The sequence below is a fragment of the Musa acuminata genome, chromosome BXJ2-3, assembly GCF_036884655.1.
Source record: "Musa acuminata AAA Group cultivar baxijiao chromosome BXJ2-3, Cavendish_Baxijiao_AAA, whole genome shotgun sequence".
NCBI lineage: Eukaryota > Viridiplantae > Streptophyta > Magnoliopsida > Zingiberales > Musaceae > Musa > Musa acuminata.
In genome coordinates, this window is record NC_088340.1 from 6,007,343 (window position 1) to 6,022,065 (window position 14,723).

Below are 14,723 nucleotides of genomic sequence, written 5' to 3' on the forward strand. Positions count from 1 at the left end.
AAGTTTGAGTATTATGAGTTTTGTTTTATGTTGAATCTTCCTTTCTTTTCCATTTCTAGTGTCATCACACCTAGAAACTTTTCCAAGTCCAACATCCATTCAACTCAACGTACCGGTGTTCCTGCTTTTAAGTAGTTGGACATAGATCAACTCTTTCCCTGACCACAGCTTTTCTAGGTCCTTCTTACATGACTAAAAGCTATTGTGTATATTGCAGAACAAAGACAACATCACTAGTTCCAATAAATTCAACATGCCATTTTACTCATCAGCTATATGGATCGTTTCCCACAACCAAACTATGTAAAGGAACCATAGTGGCAAATCTGAGAGCTATCAATTCCTTTTCTAGTGTTTCTTCTTTTTATATTTGAAGAAAATTCTTATTGTTTCTTAAAAATTCTTCATATGGCCTTTCTCTGACTCTACTAAAACCTAATCTGAATTAAGTCACCAGTTGCCTAAAAAGTCTAAATTAATTCACCTAATTGCATTGGTGCATTAACCAATCTTTGAAAATGTTCAATCTATTAAAATTTTTATTTTGAAAATTGATACCAATGATCTTGCCAAGTTACTTACTAGAGGATCTCCAATGTAGTTTAAGGATAGATTTTAAGATTTAGAGGTATACTGAAAATTAATTGTCTCAAATTTCAAGTCACAAAGTTTCAGGACAACAAGTTCAAAATTATCAAATTCTGAGCCACCAGTGATCTTGCCATGTTAATTAGTAGAGGATGCCATGTTAATTAGTAGAGGATCTCCAATGTAGGGCAAGGATAGATTTGAAGATTTGCATACTGAAAATGGATTGTCTCAAATTTCGTGCCACAAAGTCTCAAGACATCAGGTTTAAAGTTATCAGATGCAGAGCTACTAAGTTCAAGGCACCATAACTTAATGATCTTTTGTAATATGTCTTAGTTAATTGAGAAAATTAATAATGATGTTGGTGGTTAGGTCCTTAACATATAACACATCTATGAAGGAGAGGAATAGGGAACTTATCATACAAAACATATGAATTTTTACTTAATGCACAAAACAGAAGCTAAATGACAAGGTGTTTGAATCATTTATGGAACCTTTTCACATGTGAGGTCTGAGACTACAAGACCAAGAACATGAATCATGATATTGAATCCTAACATACAAGGGCTTATGAGTATATACTGGACACTGGCTGACTGGTGAACTACAAAATATGTGAGTAGGTATGGTATACTTCAATATTCTGTTGAGAAAAATATTGAGATATTGCTCAAAGTACCAGTATATATTTATACTACACTGTACCAGTGTGGCTTCAGAATGATAGAAACAGTCAATTTGATCAGATTTTTAACCAATGTTAGGACTTGTATTAAGTCACATCAGCAAGATCAGCCATTAACAACACAAGATTAGTTTCTTGTTGACTTAATTCAGCTAGTGTTTAAATAATGTCCATAGTAGTGGACAACTGGACATAATTGAGTTGACTTAATGGGTAGAAAATTCCAGCTAGTGTTCAAATATCCAAATATAATTTAGTTTCAAATTTGTTCCTTCCATTCCTTTTCTTTTCTATCTTGAAGCTTTCGTTAATCAAATGAGTAAATAGGATCTTGTGTATGTTATGCCTCTAAAAAGGTATGTCTTAGAGAAATCAAAACTCTTTCCATGACCAGATAATCTGGATACATCTTTGGACTTATCAAAATTGTTGAATAAAATATAAAGGAGTAAAAATCTCGGTCTACTAATGGAATAACTCTTCGGTTGTCCCATAAAGTAACGTATTATACTATGTTATTGTCTAATACCTGTCGATTTAGAGCCCAATAACCTTTATTAAGCTCTGCCTTCACATTTCTTTTGCCTCAATTGTGAATCAGAATATGTCTTTACTTTCCAAAACATATTATGAGTCATATGTCAAGAATACATTAAAAAGTCTATAAAAAGCTTTGTAAATTTATGAATACAATCACTAGAAAAGCCGCAACATGCTGTATTCAATGCAGTGACTACTACCACAAAAAGGAAAATCATGCTGGATCAGCAGATGGATCTAGGTTCACACTCTCAGTTACTAATTCTGATTTATGTAAGACTTGAATTATTGGAATTCTGGTAAAAATAACTACGATAGTTGGTCGATCAATAACAAAAGATGGATATGTGATATCTTCAGTTGAAAAGATGATTTTGATATAGCTAATAGTCTTTATGTAGTAAGTTCTGGTAGAGAAAATTTAAACCAGAGATGTTGTTTATTACCCTAAAGTGCAAAACTGTATAATAGAAAGACTTTGAATGGCCTTTACATCCACAGTTTATAATCCCAGAGCGAGTCTGATATAATACCTGATCTATGTAGTATGTAAGACTGAACTGAACTAAGCAGATTTCTTGGCCTTAGAGTCAAACATTGGCAAATAGGGATTGGGTTACGCAGAAATAGTAAGTACTAGTGTACTACAGCATGATACTGCACCAAAATATTGACTTACCTGTTTCACTATTGGAGAAAAATTGCCCATTGAATCAATAATAAGATGAGATGACAAACTTTCACCATTTGTCAGTTGCACAATCTAAGAAATATAAACATATTAATTATTAGCATCTAATACAGCATGATACTGCACCTTAAAAATGTAGCGAAGAACAACAAAAGTAGAGAAACAAATAAATAGATCGCTAGAATTTTATAACAAATGCATGACGTAAGGCAAAAAAAAGAATGTTGAAATTGAAAAAGTTAAGAATCTCAATACTTTTTCCAAACACATGATTTAGGCTTCTGAAAGATTTTGAAGACAAGAAACACGTAAAGCTCTACCATAATTTGATGTGGTCAAACTACTAGCAGAAATAAAATTTTGTATATAACATAAGAGCCAAGGAACAAAACAAATTTGTCAAGGAAAGGACGATGGGAACTTTACGAAGCCATTACTCATATCATACTGCAGCAGTTTAACACAGCCCTAGTTCCTCTTGGTTATCTTGCAGCAAAGATGTGCATCTCAAAATTTTTTATTCATAGATAAAGTCCATTAGGGTTGGGGAAGAATAGAAAGTTCAAATCAAACTTGGTATCTTATTTATTTATAGTGTTCTCTTTTGTACACCTGGGATAAGAACAACATTGATTGAATTGCTGGTTCAAGAAGACTATGACTATGTAACTTTAAAAACTTATTTGAAGAAACAACATGGAGATGATTTTTTTGGGGAACCCATACTTTCAGGTATATATAGAATTTTAGATGCCAAAAACATATGGACAAAATACCAAGCCAATTAAAACAGGATAAAAATTCATTTTCACCATACTAATTTGTTAATTGACTACTATTGGTCAACTTGATAAAGAGACCATAAAAGAAAAGGCAACAACAGAGGCATCCAAAAATATTCAAAACACAGAAATGACACATCATTATGAAATCAGTCTTCGCCAGCTAAAGCATTGTAGGCTTGAGTATATCCTTTTTCTTTATCTTTGATGCAAAAAGCCCTACAGACTTACAAACAAAGGCTGACGGCAGTAATTGATTTCTATTATCTTATGCAGTAATTTAAAAAGCGCTAGGCGTCAAAAAGTGCCAAGGTCCAAAAACGCCCGAGGCGCTAGGCGCTCGCCCAGGTGCTTGCCCAAGCGAAGCGAGACGCTAAAATATAAAAATATATAATATAATTAATAAATATAATTATTTAAATAAAAATATGATATTAAATTAAAAAATCTTACAAAATCACAATATCACATTAACAAAAAATCTCAAAATTCAAAACAATAACAATAATTTTAAATAAATAAAAATTAGCAGTATTAAAATCAAAATAATATATTATTAATCTAATAAATAAATAAAAATATTGTTACTAGTATACAGTTAATAGCAAGGTTCGCCGTACCGTACCGTACCGTACCGGCGTTTCGACTCGTGCTTGGTACGGTACGGTACGGGTGTACCGACCGGTACACCTCGGTGTACCGAACACTGTAGCACTGCTATAGTGCGCTACAGTGTTACTGTAGCACTGCTACAGTGCGGACCGGTACAGGGCGGTCCACGTACCGACAACTTGTCGGACCGGTACGTACCGCCCGGTACGGGCGGTACGGCTCGGTACGGCAAACCCTGGTTAATAGTATACTATTAATATACTGTTAAGTGTTAACAATATACTATTGAGTCGATGTGAGAAGAGGTAGCAGCGAGCAACGGTAACGGGAGCGGGAGAGGCGAGCGGCGACAGTGGCAACGGTAGTGGTAGCAACGAGAAGTGGCAATGGCAGCGGAAGCGGCGAGCGATGATAGCGGCGAGCGACGACAATAGCAGCGATAGCGGCAGTGGTTGCAGCGAGCAATGGGAGAAGGAGCGGGAGCGATGAGCAGTGATAGTGGCAACAGTAGCGGTAGCGGTGAGCAGCGACAGCAACAACGGGAGCGGGAGCGACGAGCGACAATAGTGGCAACGGTAGCAGCGAGCAGTGATAGCGGTAACAGTGAGTAGCGGGAGCGGGAGCAGCGACAACAACAGCGGCGAGCGACGATAGTGGCAACGACAGCGAGGGCGACAACAACGAGCAGGGTTAGGGTTGGGAAGTCGCGAGAGGAAGGCTGATATCAGTGCTTTAGTTGGTTCCGCGACAACGGCAGCGGCGAGCGACGATAGTGGCAACGACAGCGAGGGCGACAACAACGAGCAGGGTTAGGGTTGGGAAGTCGCGAGAGGAAGGCTGATATCAGTGCTTTAGTTGGTTCCATTGAACCAACTAAAGCACCGGAGACCGAACCAGACCTAAAATGCTGGTTCAGTCGCCTGGTTTAACCCGGGCGCTCGCCCGAAGCGCCCAGTGCCTGGGCTCGGGCGAGCGCCCAGGCGACGCCTCTTTGAAGCGCGCTGCCTAGAAATGATGCAAGGCGCTTGGGCCTCGCCTCGCCTTGCCCGAGCGCCTAGACGAGCGCCCAAACGCCTATTGAAATCATTGATCTTATGCAACTATATGTTGAGATTTTTATATATAAATGGAATGATATTTCTTCTCTTGCATGTGATGCACAAAAGGGAAATGTGAACAAGGCCATTTTCAATAGTAAAGCTAGCACCAAGTGGTTTCATTAGCTATGCTGCATTTTGTATCTTCTTTGCAATATTTAATTTCATTATTTTACCATATTTATTAAAACAATAAATAATTGCTTGTATTTCAGCATTTTTCCTTGTTATTTTATGCATAACCCACGGTAAGGACAGAAAAAGCCTACTCTGATGATTAATGTCAAAGCCAAACTATTCAAGCAAAAAGCTGTGTTGCTGTCTTTCAATTGTTTGATCCTTTATCTTCAAATCAACTTTGTAGCAGGTAGAAAGTTCCAGTGCTTTTCATTGTTCCAAATTCAGATTTTTTAAGCCTTTATTTTCTAAAAAGATAGAAAATAAAAACAACAGAAATCCATGTGTTGTTCCTATTAGCTCCAAATACAATAGAATCCTAAGTCAGATCTGAACAATTTTTTTGCCCAGATTTCCTGTTACTTTCAACTTCAAAAAACTCCTATTCCTAGAAGCTCATTCAAATATCTAGTCCTGTGTCAATTTGTCCTATCTTCATGGTAATTATAGGCCATATCCAGTCTTCTTTCAAGAACATTTCATGACCCAATAATAAGTGACAGAATATTTATCTATAAACAGAAGTGAAAATACACACACGGCAACAGTGACCTAGCTTAGTAAATTGAGAAGTATACTTGGAATTTAATCTCAAATGAACATAAGCAGAAAATAAGCGAGGTGATTGACTTACGGCAGCATCATCATAGATGTGTATGCTAGAGACAACTTTGGCTTCAAAAACTTTTCCACCTAAGGAAATAAAGCGTCTCTTCACAGTCTCCACAAGATTAGCTGGCCTGCAACCATAAAATGATAATGAGTATTATAGTCTGATGTTCTTGACTGACAAAATATTAGATTAGATATGATGTTCTTTCAGGACCCTTGATAGGAGGGAAAATCCAATCATGAAAGGCATCATACTATTGAAGTATTGAGGATAAAATATTAGACTTATTTTGGTTTTAAAAGTCAATCATAGGAATGTGACCTCATGCCACATGCACATATTGTGGGAAAAAAATTTATTTATTGAACTGTATTCTCGAATACAACCCTTTCCCTCTTGTACACCATTTGCCATTGAACTAATAGATATCTTAGTTTTGCATGCATCAAGGTATGAATTTTACTTGTCTGTAAAAAATGGGATCTAATGTACTGCTTCTATCAAGATGGACATCATACAATTTCTTCTGTAAAGTTACATGATGATTATACGTATTTGATGTGTACCAGTATAAAGTTTTGAAACATTCAAGGCTCAAATGAGGGTCCATCTCTTTATAAGATAGTTGTCTGATCTATATAGAATTTCTCACATCTCCAACTGACATTGCAGTTTCCACTTTCGATTCCGTAAATCAAGAAAAATTGCCACGAATTTTAGCTTAAGCATAAGAAGCATGAAAATGATGATATAATGGAAGGTCCATTATATCATAATGGAAGGTCCATTAGCTTAAGCATAATGGAAGTTGAAATTATTCTTATTTCAATGTGATTAATTGAGTTAAAATAAATAGTAGGTTAGATCAAGACATTTCTTAGTTACAGTGAAGTGGAAAAAATGTTATGACATTCTTAAATATCACATTCACATATGCATCGAGTAACCATCACAAAATCCCTACTTGGTATGTATATATACGATCTAGTATGGTGAAACAATAAATTTCAGTACACTAACTCACGAAACTCCAAGATTAAGAATATCCTCAACCCAAATGTCACCTTTCTTCTCGAAACCACATCTGTTCTGCAGGTTGAGCAAAAAAAGATGACTTAAACCATTAATTGTATGTGTGTATATAATTGAAATATTCCTTATTAACAGGCAGCCAGAAACAAATATCAAGAACTCACTGGATTAAATTTGACAGCAATAATATGTTCAATTTCTTCTTTTGTGAGAATGCCAACTTCTACAAGTTCTAGGAGCTCTTTTCTTGAAATATTCCACTCCTGTTCTCTCTGAAAAATAATAAAAATAATCTTGTTTGCTTAACATCAAGAGATAGCACTAGATTGACATATAAACTGTTGTAACTATCATCAAGGTCTCCCTTTATGTAGGTTACGGTAGTACCCCTTTGATCAGGTTTCTCTCAATTATTGCAACATGGAGACCTCTGGTAACAAGTGCTGTAGCAATAAACATCCCTAGTGTACCACCACAGATTAAAACATCAAAGGAACATCCAGCTTTTTCCTCCAGTTCTGATATCTTAGATGAACCAGGAACTCGGGAAACAACTTCAGGAACTTTTTCTGCTTCTGAAAATAAAGTACAAATGGTTAAAAATGAAAAAGATTGTGTTTTTCTTAATTATATCTTTTTCCATGAATTCTGAAGCAAAAGTGCAAAGATAAGAATCCATATAGTAAATAAAAAACCATAACTGTTAACTCTTGTGATACTTATGAGTACATGCTTTTTTATTGGCACAAAATGAGAAAAAAATACTTGTTTTTTATTTTTTCTTCAAACGACTTATATAACAGGAATTTTAGAGTAGAGATTTCGAAGGTACGTAATTTTGTACCATACCGACGTTTCGAGCTCAGTTCGGTATGATACGGTATGTGTGTACCAATTGGTATATATATATATATATATATATATATATATATATTATAATAATAATAATAATAATAACAATAAAGTTACAAAATAAAAAAAAGGCGACATCGCCTCGTTTCTTCTCCCCGCGCAAATGAGGAGAAGTCGCTGATGACGCCGAGGCCTCGTCGCCTCAGACGAGGAGGAGGTGACATCTCATCTGCGGCGTCCGACGAGGGAGGGCGGCGACGGATCAGGATCGTCGAGGAAGAGTGGCGCCGGATCTCTAGGTTCTCCCTTTTCTTCTCCCTCTTCTTCCTTCTCCCTCGGCTAATACCGCCTGGTAGTGGGCGACGACGATCGAAATCAACTATTACTGATTGATTTCGGGCAGCAACGAGGAGAAACAACCTCAATTGATGGTACCGCCCGGTAGTGGGCAGTCCGCGTACCAGTCTACTAGTGGACTGGTACGTACCGCCCGATACGAGAAGTATCATTCGAAATTAAAATCCTTGGGGATTTCTGATTCACCCATATGGCACATATAAGACAACATATTATTTTGCTAAGGTTCTATAGTTTCCCATGGCATGGAACTCCATAGTCCATACAAACATCATATCATATTCATTGGTATGCTTTGTTATGTTTGTATAGCAATCTTTGCTAATGATATCTAACCTATATATGGCCAAGAAACGTAAGATATGTGATCGTGCAATTTAAAGCATGATCTAAGAGATTCTAGCACTGAGTGATAATTACGTTTTTGATGCTTGAACTTCCTTTTAAGTGCCAGAGAATATTATCTTATTATTTTTTTGTTCAAAGAACAACATAAAAGAGCACTCCATAGCCACTGATTGGATCCTATTAAATACTTAATATGTGAAGGATTAATGAGCAAAAGGCTATCTTATACCATGTGAAAGAGCTACCTCTTATGACTCAAATTATGGAAATTAGATTCATAGGAGTTTCACAAAGAAAAACCTAGACTTCATAATATATCCTAAGAATCTTGAAGGAAACTATATCCATTAAACATGATCTATCAAAACTACATGCCAAATAGAACAAACTGCATAACTTCCACTGGAAATTTTAATATCTAATAGAAGCATGTAAAAATATCAGGATTACCAATTTTGTGTATCTGTACTGGTCAAGGCTCAGATTGGTATCATAATGGTGAACTGAGTGTTAGCACGCCGGTACTTACCAAGTTTTAGTAAAAACATGAAAAAAGGCTGTAAAAACAAAAGAAAGGCACTGTATAGTACAGGACCAGCACTGAGCGATACAAGGCCTGTATCGGATGGTAAAAGCCCTGAACCAAACGTATTGTTCGCATAGCGGTAAACTTTCAAACCGGTAAATACAGCTCATACCGAACAATACGGGGCCATATTGGAAACATCGATAAATATAACCCAAAATAGCAAACATCCAAGGAAAAGTTTACGTACAACTACTGAAGGAGATCAGATTTAACTAAAAATATTTTATTAGGGAAATATCAGACTCAGTCCCACTCCCCTTTAAAAAATAATAATTGTTAGTATTTTTTTTGGAAATGAAACCACAGGTTACGAGTACAACTAGTGATCAATCATTCAGCTCTATCCTACAAGCCCATTCAATTTCTTGTGGAACCTTGGAGCATTTGGTCATATCGAGAAATCCCCAGTCAAATGTTGCTTGGGATGGGTTATTCATCCAACCAGACATACATGGTCACAGGAGAAGCATTAGCAGTCATCCAAGCGACAGGCACACTTAGTATTACTTTCTTACAAAACTTGTCAACCTTAACCAACAGCATAATTATAAATCTTAGAACATTGAAGTGAACAGATTTCTTTTTCTTTTTAAGAACATAAAATTAGTAGTAAAGAATTTAGTTGTGATTATTGTTACATAAAAATTGAGTCGAAATTAGATAGGCTTTGTTCATGGTAGAAAGTGTAGAAATTGGAAAGGCTCCGTTCATATTCATGTTATAAAGTTCTACATCTTACTATGATTGTTTCATGATATATTTTACAAGTAAAAATGTATGACACAATGTGCATAAGGTTACACAATGTGTATTGAACACAAGTTGTGAAATCATCAATCAGACTAAACAAAAAATATGCATAACCATTTTAAAGAATTTGAAAAAATAACGTTAAAAAGTAAAACAAGGTATGTGCTAATGGTCATTTTACAGACACCAAAGAGAATAAAATACAACCTGTAAAGCAAGAACTTACAGTTATGACTGTTTTTCATATCATTTCATAAGATAAGTATTTCAAATTATTATCAAGAGGAAAGATAAGTAAATGCACTCTGAAAAGATATATTAAAAAACACATTAAATGTTGAATCTAATGATTTTTTTTTATTGTTTTGAATTTGTCAGCTTGATGCTCAGAACCTGTATATGAATTGTTAAGTGATAGGCTCATGGGCTGAATAAAAGATGAGGTGCAATTATACATTTGAACCAAGGAACTCAATTTCACATTCCATGGAAGTCGATGGTGATGATCACGTGTGGCGTGACAATTGGTACCAGAGGATAACCGAGCAGTAGCACGAGATAGAGGCGCATGCAATGGAAGATGGTTCGGGGTAAGGTTTTTATTTTCAGGATTAAAAGAAAAGAATCAGGCCAAGCGTATCACCCAGTCTAGGCCCCAATAACCCTGATTCATAGGGCTTATCAGCACTAAACCCTGTAACCTATATGGACCATCTGAAATTGTGGTACATGTGTTGGGCATTCCATGTACCAGTTCATGCCCAACCCATTATGCAAAATTGCATTTCATGATTTCAACAATGAGCATAAATGGCATCTTAATCCTTGATACAACTATATGAATGCTTCCAAGCAATGTTCAATGATTTCTAGCACCTAGCATTCCATTAAAAAAAAGCCTCAATGTATAAAATGTTCAACTATAGAATCTAGTCCTTTTGGCTGCATTTCGAACACATAACCAAGTAGAAACTAGCTAGAGAGCCATAATTATAGAATGATATATGAAGAGAAAATAACAAGTTTTAAATGCGAAAACATTATTTGTATTTCAAGCATAGGCAACAAAGAAATAATGCAACAAGATAAGCATGGTGGTTTAATGTTTTTAATATGAAAAATACTAAAATGAGCAATTAACAACACATAACTAAGATATAGGAATTTGGTCAACTTGACATTAACATCATGTGTGCGAGCCATGTCATTATCTAATTAAAAGACAATTTTAGCAAAAAATATGCACATATGAAAAAGGAGATATCTATTTTTTGGAAGAAATGACCAATGTGAGCTGTTCTTGAGTCGATCCTCAAGATCATAGCAATGCATGAAGGGGAATATAGTTAGGGTGGTGCTAAATAAAATATTCAAATGAAGTAAAATATATTAATGAATTAAGTTAGGAGCATTAATTCAGTCCATGTAATTCAAATGTAAAGCTAATTGTCGATAGAAATAGAACCTGATGACATTTGTAACATAAGTTAATTACCGGACCAACACCAATCAGGCATGTAGGCCTACATATACTGCCTGGTAAATGCATGTACTCATCAAACTTGTCTGATGGATATCATAATAGAGGAGTCAATTTCTTCCTTCTTTCCTTAAAGTTAATGCTATATAAAAGCATAATGTAACCTGATATAATCATGATAGTACTGAATCAGAAAACTGAGTTTCATACAACATGCTGCTTGTCCTTGCAAGGTCATGCATGTGCCACTCATGTATCTACAATATTATAGTGCCATCATGCACTACTATGCCAAGTGTCATCATGCCACTAACATGGTATGCCCACCTTGACATGGGCAACATAGGTGGAAAAAGCATTGCTTAAAGCAAAACTAGTGAATTAAAACAATGTGATGAAACCAACCTAGTGATTCTGAACAGATATTAGACCATAATAGATCTAATCTCTTCAAAGCATCATAGGAGTAAGCCCCTCCAGCACCACCAACTTCATTACTTGAAGAAATCCTTTCCATGATCCTCTACAAATTTGTCCCAGATTTACTCAAATGTATGTATGGGCATCAAAACTAACAAGTTAACAGGACGTGAGAAGCAAAAGAAATAAGGCTTTAAAAAAATCAATGACAAAGATAACCCAGAAGAAGCACAATCATACATGCAATGAAAATGTAGGTAGAAACCTAAAATAAGTTCCCATGGAAAAATTACATTCTGCATAGTGAAGGTTGCAGAAAAAAACAAAATATAAGCTAAAACTAGTAAGTGAAAAATCCTTAATGACTATGGACATTTTATCAAGCTGGTCTATTATACAAGTAAATGCAATCTATGCAGGCACCACATAAAAATGATTTTATTAACACTAGAAGTCGTCTTCCATTAAGATATATTTATTTAGAATATTCTCCATAGAGCATTCCCTAAGTTCCAAAACTTATAGGATGAGATACAACATGGCACGACACAATGTTGAGATTCTAAATCAACAATGAGTTTGAGTCAAACTAGTTATGGTTAAGTTTTTTTTTTATTAAATTGGTATTCTAATCTCATGTATGTTAACCTTGACCAATGTGGCTCAAAGTCATCATCCAATTTATAAAAAGAAAAAAGTAAAACTCAACATGGTATCAAACAAAGATTCGCAAAAGAGTGAGTAGGTTAAAAAATTTAAAAAGATATACTAAATTATAGTTTGACCTTCAAGGTGAGATGATCCAGTTACACACAAAAATGGAAGGATGTTAAAAAATATTCATGTCTGAGATAAAGATTGAAAAGAGAACTATTCCAACTTGCTAAAGCATTGAAAGAGTTCACGTATATTGAGTCTGACCCACAACTTAACAACTTAAGTTTTTGGGATTATTGATCGCCTAATTAAAATTTTTATCATGGTCTCAAACTAGATCATGAGTTTGAATCCTGCATTTGTCATATTTATTTTACCCAATATTTAATTAAAAATATTTCTGTAGTGCTCGTTCTTCCCTTGGACTTGCCCCATACACCTGGGTTTCAATGATCCATTTTTCCTTTTACTCAAGTAATCATATAAATTATTTCAACATATTAGTATCTAGCCTTGAATCTAAATTTATAGTTGTTCTTACTCCCCCTATTAGCTTGGTATGGTTTTCTCTTTTTTATGCAAGAAATCTTATCTATAGTTTCATGATAGCTAATAAGGCCATCCATAAACTTTGCCTAGAGAGCCTCCTCAACAAAATCAAGTGGGACTTCATTATCGATATTTTCATACCTAGGAGATTGATGCAAAATGGTGTAACTAGATACAAAATGGTGTGATAGGCCAAAACATGACCCTGGATAAGGCAAAGCTCTACCGTCCCTCCTTGTTTTTTTTCCATAGATCTTCTCACCAGATCTCTGATCTAAGCAAACGTTGTAGATTCATTAGTTGGTTGAGCTCCAACAGGGTAGCCTAATATTTCCTACATTACATAGTTGAAAGTCTGAACTCCCATCCTTTGTTAGGCGATTGGTCCTAGTGGGTTTTGTGCTCTCATCTCTCCTGCTTGACTACCTCTCCAGCTTTCATTTCCCTGCAAGTTTATGCTGGTTACACTGATTTTTTCCTCATTATAATGGTCAAAGAATGATCAAGGAGTTGGTAAGCTGGTCAATCATTTACAAAAGCAAACAGCAGGGTGTAGGAATCATCAATTTAAGTAATTTCAAATTAGCCCTCCAAGGAAAGTGATGGTAGGAGATCAATAGCAATTCCCCCTGCTAATGAAATGGGCCCCCATGGGACAATCATCTAGCAAGAAACTCATTCTACAAACTTGGAAATAATTCCACTTGTTTGATTGGCATCTGCAGTCTCCTCTTTCTTCACGACGATTGAAGGTCTATTAGGCTATGGAAAGATAATTGGTCGATCCCTTCCCCACCGCTTCTCCCTCCTTCCTATCAAATTGAAAATAGCCTAGAATTTCAACAGGCGACTTTGAACTTGTTATTTACTCTCAACCCTATTTAGTTTCTCTCCCTTCGATCTTTAATGTCTCTACTCTCTAGGATGAGGCTTGAGCACGTCTTTCTTTTATATTCTGCAAACACGATTACCTAGAAACAGATATATCGTAGTTTTTTGTAGCACCCTTTTACAGATTTCTCAGTTTTTGGAATGCCCTTTGTTCTATATCTAAAATCCTTTGGTGAGCCACTAGTATTCTTGAGGCCAGCCTCTAAGAATAGATTTCACTCCAGAGAGTTACCCTCCATGCGTCCTTCCCCTTTGTTCAGCAGCAACAGAGCCCACTGATCACATCCTCTGTGACCGCTATCCCGTTCAATCATTTTGGGATTAAGTCTACCTGTTCCAGTGCGGTCTTGCCGCCCTTTTCCTCCATCAGCCTGTTTCGGGATCCTGACGTACGCCTTCTCTTTTGAAGTGGCATACTATAGCAATGGCTTCATCCTGCTACCTAGCTATACTCCATTTGGAGGGAAGAAATCACAGAATATTTGAAAGAGGTTTCGTGTGCATCAGGAGCAGAGAAGAAGAGTTACTCGAGTTCTGGAAGGAAGCTCTGCTCGTGGGGAATGCGAAAAGGCCGTGGCAGCAGATGGCCTCCTGCTTGCGTTACATCTTCTCGTCGTCCCATCGAGAGTGGGGAAAGGTCGGAACAAATGGATTTGGTGCAGCATCGCAACCAACTACTGGCGACCGAGGGCATCTTGCGAAGCGATATGATCATTTAAGAAACGATCGGCCAGCCGCGACGTGTCCTGTACCGGACCGCTCATGCGCATTGTTGCTGATCCACGGAAGTTGGTAACGGTGAAACGGACGACGCTGAATGGCCCCAGGGGTTGTGCACGCGCCGCTTTCTCTCTGTTAAAGGAGAACCCCGAATCAAAGTGTTAAGTTTAAATTTATATGTAATTGTTGGTTGACACTTCAGGTTATGTATTTGCTGCCATACTAAACAATAAATTCAACAAAAATAATGGCATATCATAAAAGATCTTTTATTATAATTATATATA

General features: G+C 36.3%; 1 protein-coding gene across 3 annotated transcripts in view; it reads right to left on the bottom strand.

The window, feature by feature from the left end:
- Window positions 1-14,507, bottom strand: part of LOC103977631 (uncharacterized) — a 28,757-nt gene extending 14,250 nt beyond the window's left edge. Inside the window, exons 1-7 of one of the 3 annotated variants that reach the window (XM_018822754.2) lie at window positions 14,244-14,504; window positions 11,605-11,722; window positions 7,211-7,398; window positions 6,988-7,095; window positions 6,856-6,905; window positions 5,813-5,918; window positions 2,499-2,582 (exon numbers count right to left, since the gene is read on the bottom strand). In XM_018822754.2, coding sequence (XP_018678299.2) covers window positions 2,499-2,582; window positions 5,813-5,918; window positions 6,856-6,905; window positions 6,988-7,095; window positions 7,211-7,398; window positions 11,605-11,722; window positions 14,244-14,381 — 792 coding nt within the window. In that variant the 5' untranslated portion in view covers window positions 14,382-14,504. Of the gene's footprint in view, window positions 1-2,498; window positions 2,583-5,812; window positions 5,919-6,815; window positions 6,906-6,987; window positions 7,096-7,210; window positions 7,399-11,604; window positions 11,723-14,243 lie in introns of all 3 variants that reach the window. The other 2 variants (XM_018822753.2, XM_009393201.3) reach the window with 2 other exon arrangements.
- Between the last annotated feature and the right edge of the window lie 216 nt (window positions 14,508-14,723).